The sequence below is a fragment of the Embiotoca jacksoni genome, unplaced genomic scaffold (genome assembly GCF_022577435.1).
Source record: "Embiotoca jacksoni isolate LCO1_2020_lvr unplaced genomic scaffold, fEmbJac1.0.p SCAF_7, whole genome shotgun sequence".
Taxonomy (NCBI): domain Eukaryota; kingdom Metazoa; phylum Chordata; class Actinopteri; family Embiotocidae; genus Embiotoca; species Embiotoca jacksoni.
The window spans coordinates 4,395,649-4,422,819 of NW_027185425.1; the positions used below are offsets into that span (position 1 = coordinate 4,395,649).

The window sequence follows — 27,171 nt, forward strand, 5'->3', positions numbered from 1 at the left end:
TGTATTTACAATATGAACTCAGTAAAATTGTGAATGAGACACAAACTGTCTTGAAGGTTTTAGCTATTAAAAAAAAAAAATCCAGTGTGAAAGAATTAAAGAGCAAGTCCTGATTGTTTGAAGGGCACCGTGAAAAGGATATGGCAACGGTGTGCTGAACACTGACAATCTATTTATAACAACCATTCAAAACTAAAATTTTAGCTCCATCTGCCTGAGGATCTCAACATCCGACTTGAGTAAATAGCTGAATAATTGTAAAAGCTTTGTGTTTTTAAAAAAATTTTTGTAAAGAAATTCCTTCACATGAATGTCTTATATGCCTACATATAACCCCACTGCTACAGCTTTTCAGTGACTACGAAATAGCTCTGTGTACTGATGCAGGCGGACAGATGTGCTATTGAAGTGTGTTCGGAGGACAAGTCTTTGTGAAGCCATACAATATTAATGAATACAACATTTCCAGGCTGATAAACAACCTAGATTCATTAGCCCCGAGAGGAGCTTATTACCCGCGAGCAAGAACCAACTTTGTCTTCTTCCCTTTGTGATACATTTAGATGCTGATCGGGGAGTCGCACAGAAATCATTTTCAGAGTGAGAAATGTTCTGTGGGAGTGCAGAGGAGAGATCTTCCAGTTTGAAGAGTTTGAGCAGTTTATTTTTTGGCACCGTCGTCTCGGAGCAGATGGTTGTGTGGATCAGTTGTTGTCTGTAGTCAAGATATCGAGGTGAGACAGCAAGAATTTATGTTAGGTTGTATCACTACCTACACACAAGTAAAACATTGTGGATGTTTGAGATGGTGGACTTTATGTCTCATTCATATTTTTTTTATGTGTGTATCCAATAGACCATTATAAAAATATGAAGTGCCTTAAAGTGCAATACCGCGGAGGGCCACTAGGGGCTGGCTCCAAAACAAACAAACAAAAATGTCTGGCCCTAGTTGACTCACATTCAAATTGCTTTCATGAAATAACAAGTCAAACATTTTTTCACAAGTCATTGTGGTGTCAGGAGCTAAATTCACTCCTTCTGGTGAGTGTTCACGTGGTCCTTCTGAAAATAATTTAATTATTAATTACTAATTAGACCTAAAAGAGAGGTACGTTTGTCCCTGGTTTGATTGACATGCCTGGGGTGCAGTCAGTTTTGCCGGTGGGCGGGCATCATGTCCTCCGGTTCTCAGCATAGATGTTGCTTATTGTGGACATAGCTTCTTGGTCTGACAATTGAGGCCAGTGCAGAAGCCAGTGCAATACCACCGAGGGCCACGAGGGGCTGGCTCCAATTGACTCCTATTTCTGGCATAGGAGGGTGGGCATTGTGTCCTTGGGTTCTTGGTCAGATCGAGGCAGATTCACCGCTCACTCCTCCCCTAGCTCGTCCAAATATGGTCCCTTCTGGCTCCAAAAACTCTAGGCCTCGCAACGGCAGGTCACAAACGAATGGGTGACATCATCGTCGGTTGCCACTTGAGGTATCCACATTTTTCGTTTTTTTGATGAGCGTAAAATATCTCAAATCTGTCCCATAGCTCACATAGATAACATTTAAAGACATTGTAAGTCAGTTTTAAAAACGTAGATAAAAATATACATTTAGATTAAGATGTCCCTAATGATCAGTTTCAGCTTCAAAATAGCCACTAATGAAAAATAATTGCTCGTTTCCTCTCTAGTGTTTTAATAAGAAAACAAACTAATTTATATTTAATGACTCATCACAGTGAAACACCCGAGTTTGTACTAATTAGGTCTGAAATTCATGAGTCAGCAATGAAAGTGTACATCTAAGGATGTATTTTTTTTTGTGTTAGACCATCTGTAAGTACTTTCTGCCTTCCCCACACAGACTGTGGCACTCATCTTGAGTGTTGGTTCCTATTGAAGACAAATACTTAAAAACAAGTCATCCATCCATAGTTTCAACTTTTAAAAAGGCCAAATAGCTTCTGAAAATGACTAAACATTACTCAAAAGTAGGAAATTGTGCCTTTGTTGGGGATTATTTTGGGTTGAGGATTAATACACATTCAATGTGCGGGTGTGTATTTATGACAAGAGGAAATGAGTCAAAATAAATACAGTGCCCATGTTCATTGTGCAGCTGTGTGGCTCACAAATGTGTTTTCAAAAGTTTCTGAGACAACAAAGGAGTTCTGTGGTTTAGAGGAATAAAATATATTATTGCTGGTTTTGGTTGTTTTGTCATGGTTTTAGGATGAAGAAAGTAAAAAATAAACTATCTCCAGTCACTTTCTTTAATGTGCCTGAAAGAGTCACAGGGTGTCGGATGTATTGGAGGATTACTCCTGCAATGTTTTTATTTAATTAAATTTTTTTGGATAAATTGTGAACTGTACTATAGATTCTCAATAAAGTGTCAATCAAACAAATACACAAGTTTCTAAAGTATCAGGCTTCAAAAGTAAATACAACAGTCCTAAATATATCATGTAACTTTTGGAATAAACTTTCTGCAGTGGTTTTGTCAAAGACTTTCTCACATATGTTGTCTTTAATTTCACTCATAGCGCCACCTGTTGTTGTGGAGGGGAAAGCCTCAACACGTTTGTGTGGTAAAAGCCATGTGATATTATTTTTGTCTTTGTAGGATATATTTTTTGTCCTTGTAAAACATGCAGGGATTTTCTGAAGCGTGACGTATTGGAAATATGTTGTATTTGTTTGATAAATAACCTTTTTATTTACAAAACAAAATGCTTAAGTTTGTAAATAAGTGCTTTGTATTTGCAAAGTCGTTGGGCATATGCAAAACATGTTCTGTTTGTCTGTTTTGGAAAGCAACTGGCTCCATATTTACGTCACACTCTTCTTTCGCAGGTGATGTCCCAAGCAGAGGGCCAGCAGAAGAACCTTGTCCAGTCCATTGACTCTCTACCGACCAAAGGCCCGCTCTCCTGTCTGGATCAGGACCTGCTGCTGCTCAAAGCCACGTCGGCTGCCACACTCAGCTGCCTGGGAGAGTGCCTGAACATCCTCCAGAAGACTTGCAGCCATAGCCAGGCTCCGCCTCCATCCCAGGCCTCCCAACACAACCTCGCCTCCCACGGAACCCCCTCCGGTGAGTCCGACCCGGGCCCCGTTCCAGTGCTGCTACTGGACCCCCCAGCCCCTCCATCTCCCCCTTCCCCCTTGTCTTTTCAGTCCTCTCCTCCAAAGCCCAGCTCCGGTGACAAGTCCCAGCTGGGGCAGCTAGACTGTGGCTCTTGTCCCTGCCTGATGGGTACCATGAACTTAAATGTTTGTAGTAAAAGTTGTTGAATGTTGCATTTGTTTGTTAAATTGTTTTATTCCATTTCTGTTTTGTGTCATAGTTTGAAGTTATAAGCTTTGTTCTGTGTCGTTCTCCATTCATGTTTACAGTATGTCTCCTCAATGTCGTCAACTGCATTGAAATGCCAATAGTTCCTCAAAATGTTAGTGCCAAGTACAAGCATGAATGTGAAGTGTGTATGAAAACAAACATAACGTCAATATTGTTTACAGAGACCTTGAAAGCATTTCAGACTGTCTCCCTAAATGCATGTCAGAAAAAAAAATCAGGGTTTATGTGTGAATGAGTAAACCTGATAATACTGACGAATACTATGCACTTCTAAATCTCCTCAAAGGATGAAGTCTTTGCCAAAGGAATCCACACTGGTGCCTAAAATGTCAGACCTCTGCCATGTTCAACCCTCTCTGTGCCAGATCACAATGGATCCAATAAAGTTGTTTCGATTTAAACCATTTGCAGCCTGAGGGTGGTTCTATTGGCATAACTTCAAGGATAAGGATTAAGGAGCCGGTCTTAAAGGTGGAACGTAGACACCAAATACAGGACAAGAGTGGACTCTGTTAAGATAAGGTGAAATCCATTAAATGTTGTTGACTAATCCTGTTTTCCCAAGTACAGAGGAATATTTATAATCCATTTACAGTCTCCAGGTTGCTATAGAACAACAGCACAATAAAAGTTTTCTCCAAGAAAGTGGAGCGGAGCTGATTTAAAGCGGTACTCCACTGAAACACTGTCGACTACCAAACACTCGTTGCCTGTAGGCTTTGAAAGGTGGCTCTGAAAATGTGTAGCGTTTCTCCATTTGTTGACAGTTTGCATTCACAGCAGTTACAATGGATCCCAAAGCCCATCCATAAGTTTTGTAAAAAAAAAACCACAATTGTTATTTGCCCATGGAAATTTTCCCTGCAGCATAATTTACTTCTTTACTGTTGACGAAACAAACTCAACCTGTTTAAAATGGCTTCAAACGTAGTGCACAGTGGAAAATAACGAGCTAAATGTGCTTCATCTGTGTTGCATTATTTCCTCCTCCTTGTTCCAAAGCTTTGTTAGAAGTTCTGTCTTTGAAGTATACTAAGGAAGTAGGTGATACTGTAGACTTATTTGGGAATTTTTTTATGCTGTTCTATAAGAATGATGACAGAAGGACTTCCTGAATTCGATCCGTGGACCTTTCGTAACTTTCTGAACACCTTTAGAGATGGAGTGAAGAGCTAAAACATCCACTAGGAACTCTTGAGTTACTGGGAAAGCAGTCATTTCATCTGGCCTAGTTATTCAATTCGAATGCTTGCTAGACGCCTCTCTGTCAAGAAATTGTGGGCACTTCCAAATTGGAGAAGGACATGTTAATTGGATTTCATATCCTGGCCCACAAACACCTTGGGATGCACCAGAAAGAGTTGAAGGAGAAGGCCAATGGCAGGAGGTTAAGTTAGCTACTGCCACTGCAACCTTCATTTGGACAAGCATTGGAGAGTGGATGGATGGTTTTGACGCATGTTTTTTTTTTTACATAACTTCTAGGTCCTTGTTGTAATCAATTGTAAATGATGTGAACAGAATTAAACAACGACTGCTGTCCTCTCAAAGAGGAGCCTACAGAATCTTCAGAGCCATCTTTTCCACGCTATAGGTCCTTGGACCTCAAGAAGTTGTGGCCTACCTGCATTTGTAACTTTTGAAAGGTGGTTTTGGATCTTGGTTTGGGTGGGTGCAGGATCCCATCCCGAATCTTCCAGTCCTCACGGTTTGTTGGTCTTCTTTTTGCGCCAGCAGTCACCCTGCCCTGTACCTGTTCATCAGACAGGGGGTGGTGTGGAGTGGGACCGCCGGGCCGCAAGTACAAACCTCTTTCCTTCCGCTGCCTGGCTGATAAGTCCTGTGGGGGTCCAGCTGCTCCCCGCTTCCGGCATGTATCCCCCACATCTCAGTGAGGAGTCTTTTGTTAGGATCCTCGGTTCTGCCGAGAGATGGGTAGTGCGGCTCACCAGCATGGGCAGCATCCTGATTTGATGCAGCTGATAAATGGAGTGGCTGGCTGGTTGAATGTTATTGTTATGCCCACACAAGAAAGCATTGCCACTGCATGGGCAAGACAGCTCTTGGGTAGAGCCGAGCATGAGGTTGGACTGAGTTTGGCTGGCACGCTAGTCCCTCCGGGCTCCTGTTGTTACAAAACCAGAGCAACTTGTTTGAGTCAGCTCTAGTAATAGCAAAGAGAGTCAAGAACTAGAATGAGCTTTGTAAACTCCCAACAAAAACCTGCCAGTCATAAACCAGACCGAATATTATCAGCTGATGTCACAGAGGATCTTTGCTGCTCTCTCTAGCTCTTTTTGGATTCCCCCCCCCCTTTCCCTCCCCTCTATCACTGCTATAAAGAGCTTGAAGCCTCACCCTCCCTCTCTTTCACTCACACACAAAGAACATCTTCCTTTAAGGAAATACAAATCCATAAAGGAAATTTACCTTGCAAACTTAACATAAAGCATTTAAAGCAGAAGTACCCTGATTAACCAACATGGAAGTGAGTGGTGAATGGCATGTCTTTTTATATGAAGTGCGATCGAAAAGTTCCGACTGTTCATGTTGTGCATGAACGGAGCACAGCACAGTAATGTGACCGGAGCAGGAGGAAGCAATGACCTTGATAATTACGTATTCCAAGTTATGTCGCTTGATCAACATCAGCACCTGTGTTAAACACATTTTTGTGACCCCCTTTACGTGCACATGTACAATTTCACCCCGGACCATAACTTGAAATACTTCTTGTATTATAGCTCTCTAATGCTTCATGCACATTACTGTGTTTTTCTTTGTTACTGCACAACAGGAACTTGTGAATCACACCCCTTAAGAGAGAATAAAAGGGAAAGAGAAAGATGTAGTGTAAAAGTTAAATATGACAGCATCATGAAGTCTGAATTGATGTCACGGCCCAGAAATGGAAGGCTAAGCCATTGGAAACATTTGTTGTTGCATGAATGTTTATGTCTCCACAGTTTGACCTGCGACAGCCTTTTGAGTCACCTGCATGCCTCTATCCAATGGCCCAGACATGCCCCTGCTCACTGATTGTTTCTACTTCTGGTGCTTCATTGTGACATCTCAGAGAAAGTATTAAAGTATAGACGTATCTATAAACCAGTTATTTACTTGTGAAGAACTGATTAATAACAAAAACACATCAATATTTACAGAATTTTCTCCTAAAATTCTTATCTTGAATTGAGCTGTCAGGAACCCACTAACCCCCAAACGCCTTGAGAATAACCTTTTCAAAAAACATGTAAAAAAAAATAATTCTGTTTTCATTATATTTATAACTCGCATCTCACTCGCCTTCAGGCAGAGCCGCACCTGCTCGTGTCTCCACTTTAGTCCGATATCACTAAAAGAGGTTCACTCACACTTTTCAGGTTCCTGTCAGTCAAACTGTCAGTTGACCAAAGCGGAGACCTGGCCTGGGGGCTATTTCAGCACATTTGGTGGAGACAGACTCGCCTCGGGGCTCACCAGCATGTCGACCTGTGTCAGCACAGCTTGCTTCCCACTAATGGATATCAAAGAACAGCCTCTTGGTGCATTACGCTCTTAACCCCATTTGAGTGTTGAGAGTGGTGATAAGAGGGGCCTCTGGTACTGCTCAGCTAACAGTGCTTTGAAATGCGATCTACCACTGCAATGGTGCAATTGTAGAGACTTTTCAATGAGGAGAATTGCAGCTTGGTTTTAGATATTTTTATGAAAGCGACGGTTGCAAATTACATCTTCTTTAAATGATGAGTCTGTTCATACAAGAGGGAACTGTTAGCCCTTCACCAAACTTTGTAAGACGCCCGTCCTAAAGCGGTGACTGAATTTGACGTCTGTTTCTGAGGATGCAGTTTGTTTTGTTGTTGAGCGGATATCCAAAAAGGAGCCTTTTAGTCAGTGTTGTAACCTTTGATTCCTCTTAAGTAATGCTTGTCATGAATCATCATGATTTTGGAGCCTTTAACTGAATGATTATATATATTTCAGATCAGACTGAGGCTACTCTAAAATTAATCGCTAGATGTGACTATGAAATACTCTCAATCAGTCGCAAATTTGAAAAACATTATTCTTGGCAGATTATATAATATTCTTTGCAATCAACTGTTCCGCTGAAAGTTCATAAATGATAATACTGATTAATACTGAGGACTCTTGATATCTCTTAAGCCTCCACATTGTGCTTATTGAACAGCCCGGCATTACCAGACCCAAATTCACTGTGAGTAGATGAGGTCTGGCTACGTGATCGTTTCCAGTCGTTGCATCCTAATGGTCGTAGACCTCATGTTAATTTTGAAACTATTGGAGCAGTCTTTAACCAATCGGCATCAACCACCAATACGAGTGTCTTAAAAAGTCTTAAAAAACGTTTAAAACAAGTTGTCAAATGTAGAACCTCGAACACTGAAAAACATTTACAAATGATGGCTTCATAAAAAGATCATCAACGTGATTCATCCCATCTGACCACCTAACCCCTATAGGTGAGGACAGTATAGTATTTTTGAATTTTGTTTTTAAAACTGCTTGTTTTAAGGTTCAGCTGCACTATGACAGGGCGTTGATTTTTTTTATTTTTTTTATTTCTGCAGAACAGTTTATTGCTTGTGACCTGGAGTCAAAATGAATCATCACTCTAGTCACTTCTCTATATTTGATCAAGTCAATACAACCAGCCACATATAACATTGAACAAATATTAAATTCGAGCAGACGGGTACAAGTGCACACACAATTTCCTGCTGTCTAGTCTCTGTCAGTCACACCTTAATATTGAATGTCAGATGTAAATAGGAAAGAGTAATGTGAGTTTTCTTCCTCATCCTTCTTTGATTCTCTCAACCCATTATCAGTCCGTAAATCTAAGCCACCTCCTGCTCTTGGTAACTAAAAGCCGGCTTTCGGCTCTGACGCTGCCTTGTCATTTTTCAGATGGTGTTCCTGTGTGGACTGTACCAAAGTCGCCCTCAGGGGAGCAGTTGAAGAACGGAGGTCTGACTCCTCTACAATCAGCCGAGCCCTCCCCGGCCCTCAGGAAAAGGAGTCTGTCCCATGGTGCTGAGGTGAGAAACATTGCGTCATATTGTCAATTATCACCTCCGTATTGTGCCTCGGTTGTCTTCCTTCCCCCTCTAGACATGGTTTGGGCTTCATAGGGTCCCACATGTGGGACTGTAGGGCTACACAATTAATGTGGGAGAAACTGAATTATGGCTGCTATTTCTAACTGCAGCGTTTCCGACAGGTTGGTTGGATGGTTGTAAAAAAAAAAATTCATTTCACATTTGCTCATTTGGGGCTTTTGGCCCACGGCTCAGAGTGATGAAAAACAAGTGTGTAGAACATGAAGAATGGTTCTTTGTTGCATTTTGCAAGTATTGGATTATCCTAGTGAGTTTATGGACAGGAAACATTGTGAGTATGAGGTGCAACAAAGGTCACTGCTTCTCATCAAACATTATGGTGTCTTAAATTGACCAGAGTGCTTTTTCTTTTTTGTGTCCTTATCTTGGCCTTGTTAACCTACAAAATTATGTATATTATTCAAGTTTTACTCACTGCTGACTTTTTTTAATTGCACAGTTAGATTGAATTTTATCTTACTAAGTGTGTCTTGTTGAAATTACTTTAGCACGTTTGCGAATCAATTGGCACCGACTTGCTTGATTGGGATTGGCACACCTTACTGTGACGTCTTGAGTCTAGTATTTTGGCTACCATATTAGTTTTGTTTTTTTTTAGCCAAAAGTGACAATATTTGGATGAGTTTTGGAGGAGCGAGGGGTGGAATCGGACTGAGAACCTGGGGACACTACACCTGGCCACCTAAACTAGAAACCTGACTGCACCCCAGTCATGTCAGTCAAACCAGGCAGCCTCCAAACATACTTCTCTTCTCGGCTTCATATCCTCTTAATAATGTGATTATTTTCTAGAAGGACCACCTTAACACTGATCACAAGGAGTGAATTTAGCTAAGGACACCATAATGACTTGTGAATTTTTTTTATTGACTTTGTATTTAATGTGAGAAGTTGACTCTCCTTTAATGTGGGTCTATTGGAGCCAGAGGTGTTTTAGGGGCCCGTAGTGGCCCTCAGTGGTATTGCACTATAAGGCACTTCAACTTCACTTTTCAGATCTGGAGACTACATCCATTTTTATTTTAAGTCTGTGGGTAAGCAGTCCATCACAGTGAACATCCCCCCCCCTTATTTTGAGTACACAAAGTTGGATTACTCTCGCATGACATCACGTTTCTTCGAAGTCCTGCAAAAACGATGTATCTGGAAACTTGTATAGTTTAAGTTTTTCTTTGTTGGTAGAGACCACCTGAAAACACAACTGGATCACCTTGAAAAATAGAATTTTAACTAATCTGAAAACAGGAAAAGATGCTTGGTTTTCACCAGGCAGCAGAGATTGAAGGCAGGGATTGTATTCTTGTTTCTGTGCACAAGGAACGGTATGAGACGGGATTTTTAGAGTCAGCTACTGAGAAGCATTAAGGTTATGAGGTTTGTTTTCTTGAGAGTACACAAAGTAAACACTAAATAAACGTAGATTAAAAAGGCTAAAGTCCAATGAATAGGTTATTGAGCAGCAGCAAAGTCTCAATTACTTGATATCAGCCTTTGCAAAAGTCTTTGAAGATGCCAGCAGCTGCATTTTTTAAATAGTGTTTGCTATCAAATGGTTTATCATTTCATAAAAACTGATATTTAAACAATGAAGCTAGTTGTTTACTATAATGCATTTTTTTTAAGGCTCTGTAGGTTGATTTTCTTGCTGCAGTGAATTTAAAGAAAAGGGCCACCCGTAAGATAAAAAAAAATCTGACGATATTGAGGCAGTTATTATTCTTGCCTCGCTTTCTTTTCACTCTTTTGTGTTTGCCCTTGTCGCCCAGCAAGGGAAGTAGTCATCGCTTCCGCAAGTTTTAACAGAGCTGCTGTCAAAAAAGTGGGTCACACAGTATAGAGGTGGAACTGAGCCGATCCCAGGAGGCGGCTCTACAGATTCCTGCTGCAGAGGGAAGCTGTCTGGCTGTCTGAACCAGCCCGTATCACTAACAGGGAACGGAGGCCAGGTGACTCTGACGTAAATGAGCGTCAGTGTGGTGGAGAGACAAAGGGGCGGGTGAAAGTGTGAGGCTCGGAGGGTGAGACATTGGTGCATTGCTTTCTGTAATTCAGTTGAAATGCGTATCATTAACTTCAAACAACAAATTCCACCCAAAAGAAAAATATCTTAATTTACTTTTATTCTCTATGAACTGCTGCATAGATGAAACTTTACATTATTTTCATATAAAACATGTTGCTGTTACAAAGAAGCGATGTTTGTTGGTGTATTGATCTTGTTTCCATGGATACCTCGGAAAAAGGATAATTTGAGCTTACATCAAAGTAGTGCCAGCTACAGAGGATTTTGTTGAAATAGCTGAGGCATTAATAGCTGAAACATATTTTCAGCTGTTGGGAGCATCAGCTGGAAATATGTTCAGCATGGGTGCTGGTGGCTGAAGTCGTTGTGCAGAGGGGTGCTGCAGACCCCCACCCCCACCCCCTAAAATCAGGCACGTAAAAACCATCAGTGACTGGGAAAAGGGTCCTTGGAGTCACAGGGGGTGACAACAGGTAATTTGGGGGGCCACTTAAAAGTGACAAAAAAACTTAAGGCTGCCACTGACCTCTCTCTTCAACATTTAGAATACTAAGTAGAAATACTTGTATTAAATTGTACAGTTGCACAGCACAGTCCACTATGCTCACCCAAACCACCAAAGGCTCTCTCTCTTTGTTGATGTTCGGGGTACCAGACTAGTCAGTGGACCACTTTTTTATATTTATCTGAGAGGAAAGATGTACACCTTACCAGATACAAAAATGTGGGTCTGATCAACAGATCAGTATCTGAACACGGAATTTTCCAAGTATGCTACTGTCATAGACCTTTTTTACAGCAGACATTTTGACTTGTCCCAGTAAGGTAAACACAGGTGTATTAATGACAGCTGAATTCCACGTACGGGAGGTCCTGCTTTGGTAAATGTCGGTTAATTGTCATGGCTTACTGGGACACTTAATGGAACCGAGCTGTTATTGATACACCCTCAAAAACTCACCAGGAATACACCAGTTATAGCACATACAAATGCACGAGGCTGGACACAAAACAGTTAGCTCCATTATTTAGAAAGAGGAAAAAAAAAATGGAGTAAAGCCCATACCTGGAATTAAAAGAATTGACTTAAACTGGAGTGAATTTATAAATAATGGGCAATTAATTATTTTTAATTATTATTTTTTGATACCATCGTACTGATGGGTTTCGACTTATAGGTAGTGTTCAAATCCACTTTTGTCAGTTTAACTGCAGATAATCTGAGTGCAAAGTAAGAAACATGGTTCAAAGACGTTGTGCTGAGGGCCATTATAATCCTAAATATTTTTATTTTCAATCTTTAGCACATTGTTAGAGTTATTTATCTGTAAATCTCCAGAGAAGCAATGTAGGAGAAGAAAGCATTGAAGCCTGGTGTTAACAGAATCATTTGTTTCCTGTCTTCTCTGAGCAGCTTTTTGCTCATCGCTTTCATTAGTGAGTGAGCGGGCGTGTGTGTTCTGTGACGTCATTGTGAGTGTGTGTGTAGGGCAGTGTAAGTGGGTGTGGCTGTGTGTTCTGTGACGTCATTGTGTTCTAGATTCTCATCAAAGGCAGTTTCTCACATTACGCAGTGAAACGCACATCGAGACACATTGTGAGGATTGTTGAGAGAGAACACTGGTCTACATTCAACATGAACCAACAGGAAACTAGTCCAGAATATGAAGTTACACCTGTAACTAGCATCTTCGAGGAGGACGATCACTCTGAGGTGATGGATCAAACACCAACGAGCACAGGATCTATTGAGCCATGTGTCTCTACAGACTCTGGTTTCCGGTTTGTCACTGTGCTGGTAGTGAGCCTGCTGATAAAGTGCAATGCTCCTCAAAGCCGCAATAAGGATTGGACTGCTCACACTAAACGCCTCATCAACCAGGCCATGGAGGGACTGTGTGTCACTAAAGACTTCTGCCCAGACCGGAAGTACATCAAAAAGGTCCGCAAGGCCATCCTGAAAGACCTGCGGGAGAAGTTTGGTGGCAGACGCATACTGGAGTCCATGATTGCACTGCAAGACTTTGTCGTGGACACCGCCATCATCCTCTCAGTGATAACCAAAGTTGAGGAACTTTCTGCAAAGTTGGCAAAGAAAGCTGTGTTTTATGGAAAGATGTTCTCGAGGCTACAGGTTTAATCGCTGGTTTTCTGGCCACCGTTTGCATGGTGTTACTCTAACCTTAAAGCGGCGCACCTGCAGCTGCATCATTATTGACAAAATAAATGTTTGACTGATCTCTGTAACCTTAAACATGATTAATTATCCTCGGTTTTGCCATCCTTTTACTCAAACCCTCATGCAACAATGGAAACCTTAGCTGTTAATAACAAGATTACGATGAATGGGGTGGGTGTCATCTCGGCAGCGTTTATTGCCATGCCCGCTCCTAATAGCCTCTGTCAAATGTTAGACTTCTGTCATTGCCTGTCAAAAGTCTGTGTTAAACATTAAGGGAACAGCCTGTTAACACTAATGCCCAATCTTATAATGGGATGCCAGTCATTTCAGTCCAACTGCAAAAGAAATTACGGAAGGCAGGGAGGGACATTTTACCCTCGATGTGAGCTGGGAATCAGCTTCCTGCCTAAAAACACCACGAGGGACGAACCGAGCCCAGAGCAATGGAATCTGGAGGCACAGAGATGTAATCTGTCATGTTAACGATCACTTTCTATTGACATATGAGTGTAAAATGGGTATTACAATGTTGCAGTGTCAACCCATTTACAGTTAATTGTCAAGCTGTTCGACATACTTCATGGTGCACAATTAAGAGTAGGGAAATGAGGGCAGCTCATAATGGTGATTTGGCTCCTTTAAAGACAGTATTATGGCAGTTATGATTCAGGATGGCTCAGCCCGCCATCTGTATTCCTGCCTCTGTCACTATTTTTTTTTGCCAATTTAAGAATGGGATAGTGCGCTGGAGTAAAATTAAGGACATTAAGGACATTTTTAATGACCTTGACTTACAATATTGTATCATATTTTTACAAATATCTTTTTTTTAAAGTAACAAATGAATATATGCAGAGAATTATCACTCTTTTCAGAGCGATTTAGCATCTTTCAGCTTATTTTTTTTTTTTTTTTTTTTTTAGGCTTTGTACTGTAATTAACCGACATTTTGACACTTAAGTGCCCACTGTGTGTACAATTCCTGAAACACTGGCGATAAATCATATCTGAGAAATATTTGTAGACACAGTCACATTTAGTGTGTCGCTCTATTATCAGACCGTTAGCCTGTTAGCCTTTAGCCTGTTTGACAGGTTAGAAATTAGCCAATTCTAAAGGTTGCTGCTTTCTATTACGACCCCCTTTGGAGCCTCACTTGGAAATTCAATTATTTACTAATGCTTTATGATTCAATCACTGGCCTTTAAAAAGAACAGCTGGGTTTATGTTAAATCCCTTTGTTATTATCCAGAGGCTAATTAGAAAGTGACACAAGTCTCTATTTATACTTTAATAACCCATGTTCAACACCACACTTTTTCTTACTTATAGCTTTTAACTGATCTATAAAGCATTTAAATATATGTATTAATCATTAATAACACCATTAGTCGGTACTTGCAGTGTAAAACAGTACATTAAAATGTGGTGTACTGTTGCTGCGAGATCTCATCAATGAATCCAAAAGTGTTTTTTATTTTTTTTTTATTTCCCACCGTCTGTGATCATTTGCAAAGCTTTCCAAACCCCTCATAAATCAAAATAAAGCGTGATATAGTTGTCATGTGTCAATAGTAAGTTGATGCTTTCCTTTCAAAAATTACAATGTTAGTGGTTGTTGAACAGGTTTGACTGTGCTGACACTGTGATATAAACTGTCATCACAAAGCAGAGGTGTCACTGTTCTACGGACAGGCAGGCATCTCATTTTGCAGCGACACGTTCACCACACCCCGTCACCGCTCTGCAATATTTTACGCTTTTCCTCCCGCCTGCTTCTCGGCTCTGCCCTGCAGCTTCAACCAGATTTCATTAGAGCCTTCAAAGATGCCCTGGCTGCCATTTGAAGAAGGGCTCAGAGAGACGGTGGAGATGCGGACTGCCCGGGCGCGTTAGTCCACCTTGATACTGATGTTTATTCATGTTTTAAAGATGATTTTTTTTTTTTAAGCCATCATCTAACTGAAATCTCTCCAGTCCAGTCGGAGTGACTGAAAGTTTTGTTTCGGTGTGAAGGTAAAGGAAGGAAAGGTGGAGAAGTGAGAGGGAGAGACATTTTTCATGAGTTGATTATCTTTTTTCATCAAGGAGATGTTTAGATAACGAAGGATAGAGAGTGGGTCCTGTTGGGATGATCATTTTATCTGATTTGTATTGTTTGGCAGGGTAAGGATGGATTTGGGGAGACGGTGAGTTTGCCATCTTGTGGTAGTGAAACACAATGCAGATAGACTAAAATGAATCACTGAATCAGGACGTTTGAATATGTTGTTTTATATGAATTCCTAGTTTGCATCCAACAATAGAAGCATACTTTATTCATCATGGTTTTGACTAAATGTTCTTGCATAATTTCTCCTCCTGCTTCTTAAATGATGGACACATATTCTGGTGCAGCGAAGCTCAAGGTCAGTTCTTGATCATCTTTGTTGTTTGCCATGTTACCATTTTCCCTGTAATCTCATGAGCAGTCTTAAGACCAAGAAAAGAAAACACATTAGCCCGGAATAATAAAGGTTTTTGCCACTTGAATTATGTAGTAGCACCGTGGCATTAGATATTCAGTCCTAGTATGCAGCCGACAAGAGTAAGTGCAGGGCCGGTGCGTGACTGTGGGGAAAAATGGAGAGGAAATTGCTGGTGCTTGCAGAAATCTGGTAGGTTTATGCATTTACAACAGCTCCAATGCACTCCCTTACCCTCCCATTAGACCTGTGTACTGTAATACTGTTGGCGTGAGCCGCTGCTGCTGTCGAACAGAGAGTTAATGACAGACCTTCAATCAGCTCGAGTACAAGAGGAAATCTATCATCCCTCGTCTCCTTTTTTTGTGATAAATATCGGATTTTTTTTCTGTCATCAAATAGATTTTCTTTTCTTTTACAAGCATCAAATCTGCCAAAAATCTGTATACAAAGATGGAAATAGAGAGAGACAGACAGACAGCTCGATTGATTGATTGATTGATTGATTGATTGATTGATTGATTGCTATACTTTATTGACCCTGCAAGCCTAAAAACATTTCGCTACAGCATCATGGAAACATACAGGTAAAAAGCAATAAAATTACAGAATAAAGATAGAGGTGAAAATATAAAAATGTAAAGATTTACAGTATATACAAATAAAATAGAATAAAATTAAACAACAGTGCAATGGTCAGCAGTAGTGCAAAAAGTTGACTGTACATGGTGATGTATTGGTGGTGCCAATAGTCTATTGACTCTATTGTTATTGATGTAGGGCAGATTTGGCCCAAGGCAGATTGTACATTCTGATTGCAGTGGGCAGGAATGATATCCTGTATCTGTGCCCATGAGAGTCTGTTGGAGAAAGTGCTCCGCTGTTGTTGCAGTAGGTGGTGGAGATGTGGATAACAGTTTGTTCAGCGTCCTCCTCTCTACCACCTTTTCCAGACTGTACATTTTGAAGCCTGTTATGGAGCCGGCCTTCTTAACCAGTTTGTTAAGTCGGTTGGTGTCGCCGGCTTCAATCCTGCTCCCCCAGGAGACTACTGCGAAGTAAAAATCAAATTCAAATCCTCTAGACAGACAAATATAAACAATATGACGACCCTTGTTGATAAGTCGATTTTATTCGTAGATCCACGACATGGATTATAAAAAAAATTCCCTTAGAACAATCACTTGACTGGAAAAAAGAGGAAGAAAGCCCAGGAAATTGTAAAGATTCCTCTTCCTGGAGTAACAGACAAGCAACAGATGTCTTATGTGTAAAATGTGCAGAAATAAAAACCATGAAATTTCACTATAGAAACACAAAAATCTAAATAATGTAACAGTTGCATCACAATAATTTGTTTTCCATTCTCCTTCTTGTATTTCAAGCTTAAACATTTCTCCATTTACTTTTCTGAGTTACTGTTCCTTCTTTACTCCAGCAGAGAGCAGCAAAGTCCTCATCTGAATTCCCCTGCAGCTCTTCTGTACAATTGAAGCATATTGGGTGAATCTTTTACTGGCAGTGAAAAATGTTTCAGTAGGTTTTCGGGTCGGGTCAGCCTGATTTATTTATTTTTTTAAACTTGCTCTCGACTGTAAGAAAATGAAGCATCGACTTTTCCTGAACCTTATTAATAGACAAAAGGTCCTGTCAGTCGCAGTGTCAGAAAAAGCAAATAATGAGCAGTGTGCTCTCAGCTCGACTTCAGTCTGTTCAGCGGGGAAAATACGAGCCCATGAGTCACTCTCTGCCTTGTCATCCATTCTTTATTGAACCTCCAGCTTTAGTTTGGGAGATTGAATGTGACACCTGCCTCTTTGAAACTGCTTTGTTTCTCACTGCTCTCCTGATATAGACACCACAAACTTCACTTTTTAAAGTGTTGTAGGGAAACCGGCATGAAACACTGAAAAAAATATATTTATTCTCCGCCATTGCACATACAAAGACATTTTGTCATGTTTGTGCAAATTATTTCCAATACTGATTGGTCTGGCAGTTATTATCTCAGTTAATGGATTTTTGATTGATATTTGTTTGGCCTGTAGAAAGTCAGAAATGTCTTTAAACTGTTTGTTTTGTTCAAACAACTGTCCAAAAGCTGCAAAGATCCCTCCTTTGAGGAGCTGGAACTTGTGAATTTTGCTTAAAAAAATATGTAAGCAGTTAATCAATAATTTAAAACCTTTCTGAATCATTTCAGCTCCAGTTTTTATTTTGAACGCAGATAACCAGATATTTTACATTGACCTCTACTAATAAGCCCATATAATGACACTGAGACTGAGCGTTAGTGGCTAATGTACGCTCGCGGAAATGACTCGCAACTATCGACTGTTTATAAAAGTGGACGTAGCTTCGGGGGTCTAAAAATCAAGGCCAATACCAAAGGGCCACTAGAGGTTGGCTTCAAAAGTTCTCTGGCTCCATAAACTTCCATTCAACTTCTCTCATGAAATACATAGTTAATAAAAAAAAAAAAGTCCACAAGTCATAATGATGTCATTCGCTAAAGTGTCTTTCTTATTAGTTTTCTGACAGTCCATCTGAATATAATTCCATCATTAATTAGATATTATACTTTAAAAAGCGGTGTGTTTGGAGGTTTGTCTTTTTAATTGACAGGCTTGCGGTACTCTCAGGTTTCTGTTATACGTGGGCGGGCATATTGTCCTCGGGTTCGCAGCCAGATCGAGTCAGATCCACTGCTCACTCCTCCTCAGCTCATCCAAATATGGTCACTTTTTCAAAATAGCAAGATGGCGAGGACTGATATCCAAAATTGAAGCTCCATAACAGCAGTTCACAAACCAATAGTGACATCATTGATGGTTGCTGCTTGGCAGCGACCTGCAGAGGTCTTATGAGCTCATTTGTTTCTAACTCCACATTCCCAGATTTTTTTATCCAACCTTTAACCCAACCCACGCTGATTCACTGTATGTAATTTTGGGCGGTGTATCAGATTTCGCGCAGCTCCCTCCTGAGCCGCAGAAGGGTTCAATGCTAATGAACTGTTTCCAGTGAAGTTCCCCTTTAATATGTGAATACAGCATGAAGATTTTACCACACGCCTTTATGATGGACAGCAGCCTTCATGTTTTTTTTGCTTAGTGGCTCAGAATTATTGTGAAAATTGCACCTTTGACTTGAACAGGCCTGTGGTTGGCTCACTTCCAAGTGTAATGGTGTACAGTTAATTTCATCTTTGTGAGGTTTGCTAAGCTTGCATGTGTCTGAGTGAGTGCCTAACCACTGTGTCTGCACTGGCAGTACATCACATCCTCTCATTAGATGCTGCGCTGATGAAACTGCTCATCATAATTTATACACGAAGGGCTGAAACTCAGCATTTCAGTCCCTCTTAACTCCTTTTTTTTTTTTTAAGAAGCGGGAGATATTTGGGGAAGTCTGATTCCTTTACAGTGTCAATCCACTTTTTCATTCATAACCTTTCAAGTGGTGCTATTCTGAGTTTGTGAATTATTTGTTAGACTCCTTATGTTGCATCTGGGTCAACTCCCACCTCCTTTATTTCTCATTGTACTGTAATAATCTGCAATGTCTTGCTGTTGTGCCTCTTCTTTGGTTTCATTCTTTTGCTGGTGCTGGACGTCTGGTAGGGATCAAAGCCGGAGTTCATTTATTATTTTGCCTTTTTGCCTTCATTCAGATAGTTCAGTGTCGACAGACAGGAAATGTCTGGAAATAGAGCAGAAGAATGACATGCTGTAAAGGTTTCGACTGGCCAGGAATCAAACAACACTCACGGCTGGAGGCATTTGCACCCATGTGGTATGTGCCCTCATCACTCGGCTATCAGGTCTCCGTGGCTCATTGAGTCCAACTAAGCAGTAAATGCATTACAGCCTGCCTATCTTCTTCGCAGCTTTAAAGCTGCTAATTAACCAATTGCTACACAGTCATATACCTTATTAGTAAACAGTATAAACACTCCTATACTTGTATAAATTGACAGATACACATGTCGTTTGTAGCTTTGAAATAAATGCCAAATGGGGACCCAAACAGGAAGCCCTCAGAAGCTCTAACTCAAAAGCTTTTCAGTAACTTCCCGACGGCTGACATTTAAAACATCCCTGACATTTAACAGAGAAAATGGAGCTAAAAAAAAACAACCACACACGGTTGTTGTTTTAGTAAGGTGAGTGATCAATTTAAACTTTTAGGCAGTCATTCTTACTTAAATAAAGGATAAGTGTAAAGCACAGAGGTGGGAAGTTCAGTGATTGTTTGGCTAAATGTCAAACTAGTAGGCAAGAGGTGTTGTTAAGTAATTTTGATGTGGTTGCCCGAGGGTTTACTGAGAAAACACAAACAGTCAGCTCCAGTCTTCACGGTGAAAATACCACGCTGATAAAAGAGAGGTCAGAGGCTAACGGGCGGGACACAAATACTCCATCAGCAGCTACACTGATTAGCAGGAAGTGGCAGGATCCCACAATGCTATCTGCACATACAAGAGGATAACGAGGGTACAATATTCACCATAACTGCATGATTGAAGAGTAAAAAAAAGGAAACTCACACTTCTCTTATGCAGGTGAAATGCATAAAAACACATTTATTTCAGCTCCTTGAAGAAATCCACATTTCGGCATCGAGAAATTGAAATGAATAAATTAATCAAATACTTAGAGTTAAATAGGCAAAAAAGTCAAAATATACAGATAGTATATCAGCTTTTGTTGTTTTGGACTGAAAAACATCAGATGCAACATGAAAATGATGCTTGAAAGACTGTATGTAACACTGATATGATGTCAAATGTATGTACAACAGCAACAAACATGTTGGTCTTACATAAAATTGTCTTCTGCATGAAGAAATTATAAAACTATGAGAAGTCAATATAATATGACTGACTAATTAGCAACATGTCAAGCAACACTTATTTTGGTAATTGATTAATTGCTTGTTTGTCAAGCAAAGAAATATCAAACCTTCAGTGGGTTCAGCTCCTCAGATTTCCTCTGTCTTTAGGCTTTGGTGCTGTTGATCAGACACAAGAAGCCATTTAAAGATGCCATTCTGAATTTTGTGAAATTATGATCTGCCTTTTTTCAAACTATAAATATTTTACAAACTAAATGATTAATAGATGAATGAATAAATAATAAATAGATGAACCAATATTGAAAATGATTCATTTCAACTCTAAAAAAAACAAGTCTTGCCTGTTACTGTTAATGACAAAGGTATTTCCTCAAACTTCTATTTACTAGAGATGCCGGTTCTCCATCGTTAATACGGTCTGTTTTATATTCCCAGCATCGCTTCGCTACTCTGTGCTTACTGCAATGACTTTTTAACTTCAATCGCATTCACTAAACAAACTGGCTTTTGAAACACAACAGACAAATCTTCAATATCTCCAGCTGATGTTTCATGGACTAAATCAGCATCACTTCTGCTCAGCTGCTGATCAGGTTGAAGGCTCTCACGCATCAAAACACAGAAAGACGTCAAGTTCAGGGTCACATTTACACCGTTGTAGATGGAAACACATCCAACCAATTCAAATCAAGAGTTTTAGATGGGTAGAATCCAAACTTTCCAATTGTGTTTCCTTTCTATGCCTCCGTGCCAGCGACTGCCAGAGGTGTAATGTTTTCAGGTTGTCCGTCCGTCCCATTTTCATGAGCACGATATTTCAGGAACATCATGAGGGACTTTTTTCAAATTTGGCACAAACGTTCACTTGAACTCAACGACGAACTGATCAGAATTTGGTGATCAAAAGTCATTGTGACCTCAAAAAACATGTTTTGTGGCCATATCTCAAGAATGACCAAATTTCACACAAATGTCAAACAGGATAAAATGATGAACTGACGACAAAAGGTCAAAGGTTAACGTCACTGTAACATCAAAATGCAAAAACACTTTTCTGATCATCATTCAACACCATAACTCAAGAACAGAAGAGGACACGGTGACAATATTTTATATTTGATCAGATGCTAAATTATTGACACTAATCTTGAGTTTCCACTTTGTAACTGTTTTAGAATTTGTAGCATCTTTGCAGCAACATCCGTATTCAAAGCGTTATCTACTGTCATGGCTACAACTTTGTCTTTAATCGGAATCAACTGTATTGGCCAAGCATGTGAGCACATATAAGAAAAGTGATGTTTTTTTTGTAATACAGTAGACATACAGCAGAACAAGAATGGTAACGTTTTATTTATCTCTATATCACAAATCTTAGATCTAACTGCAACTTGACTGGATACATACAACTGTGAGATGGTAATTCCAGTTTCTCTGTGAGCTAAGCCCAAAGGAGTATTGAAGGGGGAGAAATCCCCTTTAGTCTGGTATACACTCTTCAAAGGCAGAGCAAGAAAGAGACACTTCTGTTGGGGAGTGATTTCAGAGCAAAAGGTTTAGAAGTAGAGTCTCAGTAAATCTACAGCATCCCGTTGCTCTCAGATGGTGTTTTGCCGAAGATATGAGCAAAGATGGAGGTGATAACGATAGGGGATGAAGAGGACAGCTGGCAAAGGAGGACCAGCCCTCAAAGTTGTATCCCGTTGAAACTGGGAATGAAAAAGGAGTCTTTGAAGTGGGAGCACGGGCCGACTTGCCCAATCTGAGCCTCCTGTAGACGCCCACACTCTCCCCCAATGCGTTGCAACAGTGAGCGGCAGGCAAAAAAGAAAGAGACTGAGAAATAGTGAGTGAAAAAAAATGGAGGAAACCAGGGAGAAAGATGAGGATGAAAGAGAATAGAGGATGGCATGAAGGAGGGGATGAGGGAAGGGATGGTGAATAAACGAAACAATGACGGAGATGACAGCGCGAGGGCGGAGGAAGAGAGAGGAAGAATGAATCAAACAGATGATTGGAGTCATTTAAAGGGAAGACAGTCAGGCTGCAGAGGATTTACAGAAGAAGACAGTTACAGGGAGAAAGAAACAGAGGGAGAGTTTAAACTGAAGTTACGCCCATGTGTTCCTGAAAAAGCTTTGACTACTGAAGGTTTGCAAAACTGCCAGACTGATAATTAAACAAGTCAATATACACACCCCCTACGTCATGTACTAGATATAAGAAGGAGAGGTGAAGGTGTAGAAGGAGGGATGAAGGCAGGGAAACCATGTCAGGCTAGGACAGGAGGGAGGGAGGACAGCAGGGGAACAAGTGATGAGGAAAGTGTGGAGGAGGATGAGGTAAAAATGGAAAGAGACGTAGGGAAACACAGCAGACGGATGATGGGAGGGCATAGAGGGGAAACGTCACTGGGGCTTTCCTTCAGTTTCTTTTCCCCTCCTCCCTTCCTTTTTTTTTTTTTTTCAGAGTGGGTGGTGGGCAGAGAGGAGAGAGACTCTCTCTGCAAGTCACGCACAGCAGCTCACCACCTTCACTCAGCCACACTGTCTCTAAAAAAGACCCGGGACCCCTTTAAGAAGGCTGCTCACTCAGTCAGCAAATTCAGATGAAGGAGAAGATTTTTTTTTTTCATTAGAGGGGCCCAGAACCCTTCAAAAGATCCAGATTTAGTCCGTTTTTTCCACGGAGAGAACACCTCTTTAATTGGATTTTCCACTGACTGAAGCCTCGTGCAGCTGCTATCCTGTTTGTGGAGCAAGAAGCTTTGACTGCTCTACTTCTGCTCTATTGTACTGTTGGTGGTGTTTACCTGAGGCCACCCTGCTACTTTTTCCTTTTTGGAGATGAGATCCAGTTCTATGCAGGTCAAGCCTGTAGCTACACAGCAATGCAGTGTGAGTGTTAACAAGCTGATGTTTGTATTTGTGCATGCATGCTTGCATGGTCGTATTTGTTGTCTTTGCATCTGTGTTGGATGAGGTGAGTAGGGTGGATGCAGCCGGAGGGGTTATCCAGAGTGCATTTTAGCAGTAAACATTACTGATCTGAAATGGGAAGCATAGTTTCCCTCCCAACACTGAGCTGTTGTTGACTTCATAAATTATGGAACAAACTAGCCAGCGGGCTTGTTGTCGTGGTAAACATGTTCAGCATCTGTTCAAAATTGCCTCAATAGTTGTTTTTTTTTAAATATAAAAAGGTGAAATAGAGAATTTTTTCCCTCTCATTAATACAATATCCAGAGGTTAAAAAATAAATAGCTACCACTTTGTGAACAAGCACCCCTTTTAAAGAGTTGTAACTAACTCCTTTGTTAATGTTTTATAGATCAGTTATAAACTATTATTAAAGTGTTTTGATATGTTGTCAGGTTGAAAAGAAACCTCTCTTGCTGTCTCCATAATATGTTGTAATAATGCTTTTATATCTACAACTGAGTACAGCTACTCTACCTGAGGAAGATAATTCGGTACTTTATTTAAATATTTGCATTAATTGCTCCTTATTTTGAAGAGAAGTATTGTAGTAGTCTAATGATTTATAACTAAAACGATTTATTCAATGATTAATCAATGCTTAATTAAGCCATTCATTAAAAAGTTTTCATTTAAAGGGAATACTGTATTAAAAAGAGCTTTTGGATATCCATAAACTGACTCAAAAAACTCTAGCTTTGTCTGTCCATACAAACGTTTATATTCATGTACATTAAGCATGGACTGTCTGTGAAAATTAGAAATAGTACTAGCATCTTGTAGGCAGAACGGTTAGTAGTTAAATATGTGATATAATGCACATAACTCCAAGCATTCTTGCAAACAAGCTACGTTTGACTGTGGACGCAGTAGTGTAGAATATAATAAACAAAACTGAAGGATTTTATGCCGCATTGATTGATAAAAGCACCAAGCACCAAATTCATAACCTCCCCTCCTCCTCACAGTGTTAAGTCTTACAACCACACACCCTCTGTGCCTATTCATTAATGGAGACACATTATTATCCACTTTTGGACAACTTAAACTGTTTAAAAAAAAAAAAAAATCGTGGTTAGTGCTAACCACCAAGTCCTCCAATATACGTTGTATATCCACTTGAGTGTTTTCCGCTGAGATGTTCTGACCTCTTCAAAAGTAATTTCCTGTGGCTGCCAGGAGCCTATTTAATTAGTTAGAACCACTGAAATCAAAACAGACCTCCCCCCCTACCTCCCTCTTTTTTTCCCTTTCACTTCTATATATATATATATCGCTCTGCTGCGGGAGCCAACCAGCTCCAGGGACTCCTGTACGAGTGTGTTGAAGCATGATCCCTCCTGTGTGTGCTCTTCTGTGCAAAATGTTTTGGTGCAGAGTGTACTCGGTGTGCGTGTGCATGTGTGAGTGGATGTGTGGAGCCGTTAGCATGCATGCATGGAATGAAATATTCAGGTGACAGGCAGGCGCTCTGGTCCTGGAAATCCCTCTCGTTTTCTTCTCTGCAGGAGCCCTATATGCAATTATGCAACCAGGAGTTGCTGTTCAGATTTCCTTCAGTATTCATGCTTATCTTGCAGGTTTCTTTAGCTGCAGCTTCTCTAAAATAAGATCTCTAGCGGTTGGAAAAAGGACAGACATGTATGTGTAATTGTTATTGCATAGAGACGCAACTAGACACGGAGGATGGGGCGGTGCAGAGAGTTGTTGTTGCCTACAGGCTCGAGAGCTCTTTCTGCATTATACATGAACTTGTGTCTTGTTTTGTACTTTTTGTCCTCTTCCTTCCTGCCCTTAGTTGCTGCAGGAGGTATCAAAGGCATCAGCTCTTCTTTAACCTGGACTGGATCCGTTTCCAGTTGAATGACGGAACACAAACGAAGGACACAAATTCTGCTCACTTTGACCAACGCAGCCAATGTAAAGGTCAATACTGGAGGCTCTCGAGAGGCTCTCAGAAATGTAGTGCTCCTGTCGCTATATGAAACACTGAAAGTGGCTTGAAAGGCAGATTGACACGGCTAAATGGATATGAACAGGCTGCAGTGAAAAGTATAACTGGTAATAATTGGTAATTGGTTGTGTCCTCTGGTATTTATAGGTTGCTTCTTGAACAGCCCCTTCGCTGACCTCTAAATGAGTGCTTGACCTTGTAGTTGAAATACAGTTGAATGTTGGTTGAAGAAAATTGTTTCATTTTCCTCCTCTTGGCCTTTTCAAAGGACAAGTGTGAATTCATAAATATGTAGAACAGCAACACAACATCTCTGGCAGTTTTAGACTTTTTATTCAGGACCTCTCCTCATAGAGCGACGTTCACTTCTTAGATTGTTTCATCTACAAATATCTAACATTTCAGAACACAGAAAATTAGACAAATAAGCAGAATTCCCATGAAAAGACCAAAACCACGAATGACTTAATCCTACTACCCAATATTATGTGTTGCCCAGGCTGGTTGCATTGTTCTGTGCCATAGAGCTCTTCTGTTGTCCCAAAAACAAGGAAAAGTTGCATTTGCAATGTTGATGAAACGACAAAACACAGAAGGGGGTCAGCTGCCCCTCCTTGCCTCCCTGTACATCCACCCCTGTCACACATAGTTTAAAGTTATTTAGTTAGATTTTAAAAATATGACATTTTCTATTTCTCTCTTGTTTTCATAGCACCACCAAGGGCTGGAGGACATCAGCCCCACTGAGGAGGTGACGGATACGGAGGACAACGAGGAGGAGGACCTGGGCGTCCTGGACGACCAGCGGAGCATCATCCTCCACCTGCTCTCTCAGCTCAAATTGGGCATGGACCTCACACGGGTAAGGCGCTGATATCCCAACCCTTTACCAGACAAATGGTGCAGAATCATTCAAATAAAGTTTGTATATTGCAAAACTTTTCATAGAAGTGTGTAATTTTTTTTTACATTTTTTTTTTTTTACATTTTTTTTGTGTTTCTCTCCTAGGTGGTGTTGCCTACATTCATTTTGGAAAAGCGATCACTGCTGGAGATGTACGCCAACTTCATGGCCCACCCTGACATGTTCCTGTCGATCACAGCTGGGGCCACAGCCGAGGACCGAATAGTTCGCTTTGTCGAGTACTACCTGACTGCCTTCCACGAGGGGAGGAAAGGTGCTGTGGCCAAGAAGCCCTACAACCCTGTGTTGGGGGAAACCTTCCACTGTTCCTGGGAAGTGCCTCGGGACAAAGTCAAACCTTTGGTCCGATCGAGCCAGGGGCCGGCTCGAGAGCCGGGCAGGGCCCCAAACAACATGCAGCAGGGTGAGGATTCACCGGGAGGCTGCTACAGAGTCCGATTTGTGGCCGAGCAGGTGTCCCATCACCCGCCAGTGTCTGGGTTTTACTGTGAGTGCCGGGAGCGGAGGATGTGTGTCAACGCCCATGTGTGGACCAAAAGCAAGTTCATGGGCATGTCGATAGGAGTGTCCATGGTGGGAGAAGGTGAGCCGATCCACCACAAAACCTATAAAATTACATAGATAATATAGACAAAGTTTTATATCACAGAGAGCAATCACACTTTTCCTCCATTCTCTCACTTTAGTTTAAACTCTGAACCTGACCAAAGAGAGCAGCATAAATACAGCGCAAGGACAACAAATACATAGAAGGCAACGTAAGCACTCAACCACAAGACCACAGTGTAAAAACACTCAAGGCCAAATACAAAGTTGACTTTTACATTTTTGAAAAAAAGGTTAACACAAAAAACATATTGGCAAAGGCACTTCAAGTAGTGTGTTTTGTATATTGTACTGTATATCATGTTGGTGCAGTCTTTCACACACACAGACTTTCTTAGGTATTGACGACTGCCTCGTTATGTTTGGCGATCTGTTTCGGCATTTATTTTGAACCTGTCCGAGAGAACGACGCTGTTAACGCGATCAATTAATTGCAAAACATAGCAGAGATCTCACACTGAGCTGAAAAGAAACGTTGGCTCATAAATTATGCAAATAACATAAATACAATATTTTTGAGAACTGTAAACTGTAATGTGACTGAGTGAAAGACTAAAGTTACACCTCTGGTCGGTTGAGTGCTGCGACTTTTCAAATTAAAAGCCCTCTAGTTTCACGCAGGCTACACCCGAGGTTTTGACCACACACGCGTTGTGTGCACCGCAGTTGGCATTTGA

General features: G+C 40.8%; 1 protein-coding gene across 4 annotated transcripts in view; it reads left to right on the forward strand.

Moving 5' to 3' along the window:
* The window catches only part of LOC138214290 (oxysterol-binding protein-related protein 10), a 72,167-nt gene that overhangs the window by 36,681 nt on the left and 8,315 nt on the right, over positions 1–27,171 (forward strand). For all 4 annotated transcript variants that reach the window (XM_069175773.1, XM_069175775.1, XM_069175774.1 and 1 more), the window contains 4 exons: positions 2,853–3,093; positions 8,293–8,423; positions 25,676–25,825; positions 25,973–26,471. In XM_069175773.1, the coding sequence (XP_069031874.1) occupies positions 2,853–3,093; positions 8,293–8,423; positions 25,676–25,825; positions 25,973–26,471 (1,021 nt within the window). The remainder of the gene's footprint in view (positions 1–2,852; positions 3,094–8,292; positions 8,424–25,675; positions 25,826–25,972; positions 26,472–27,171) is intronic.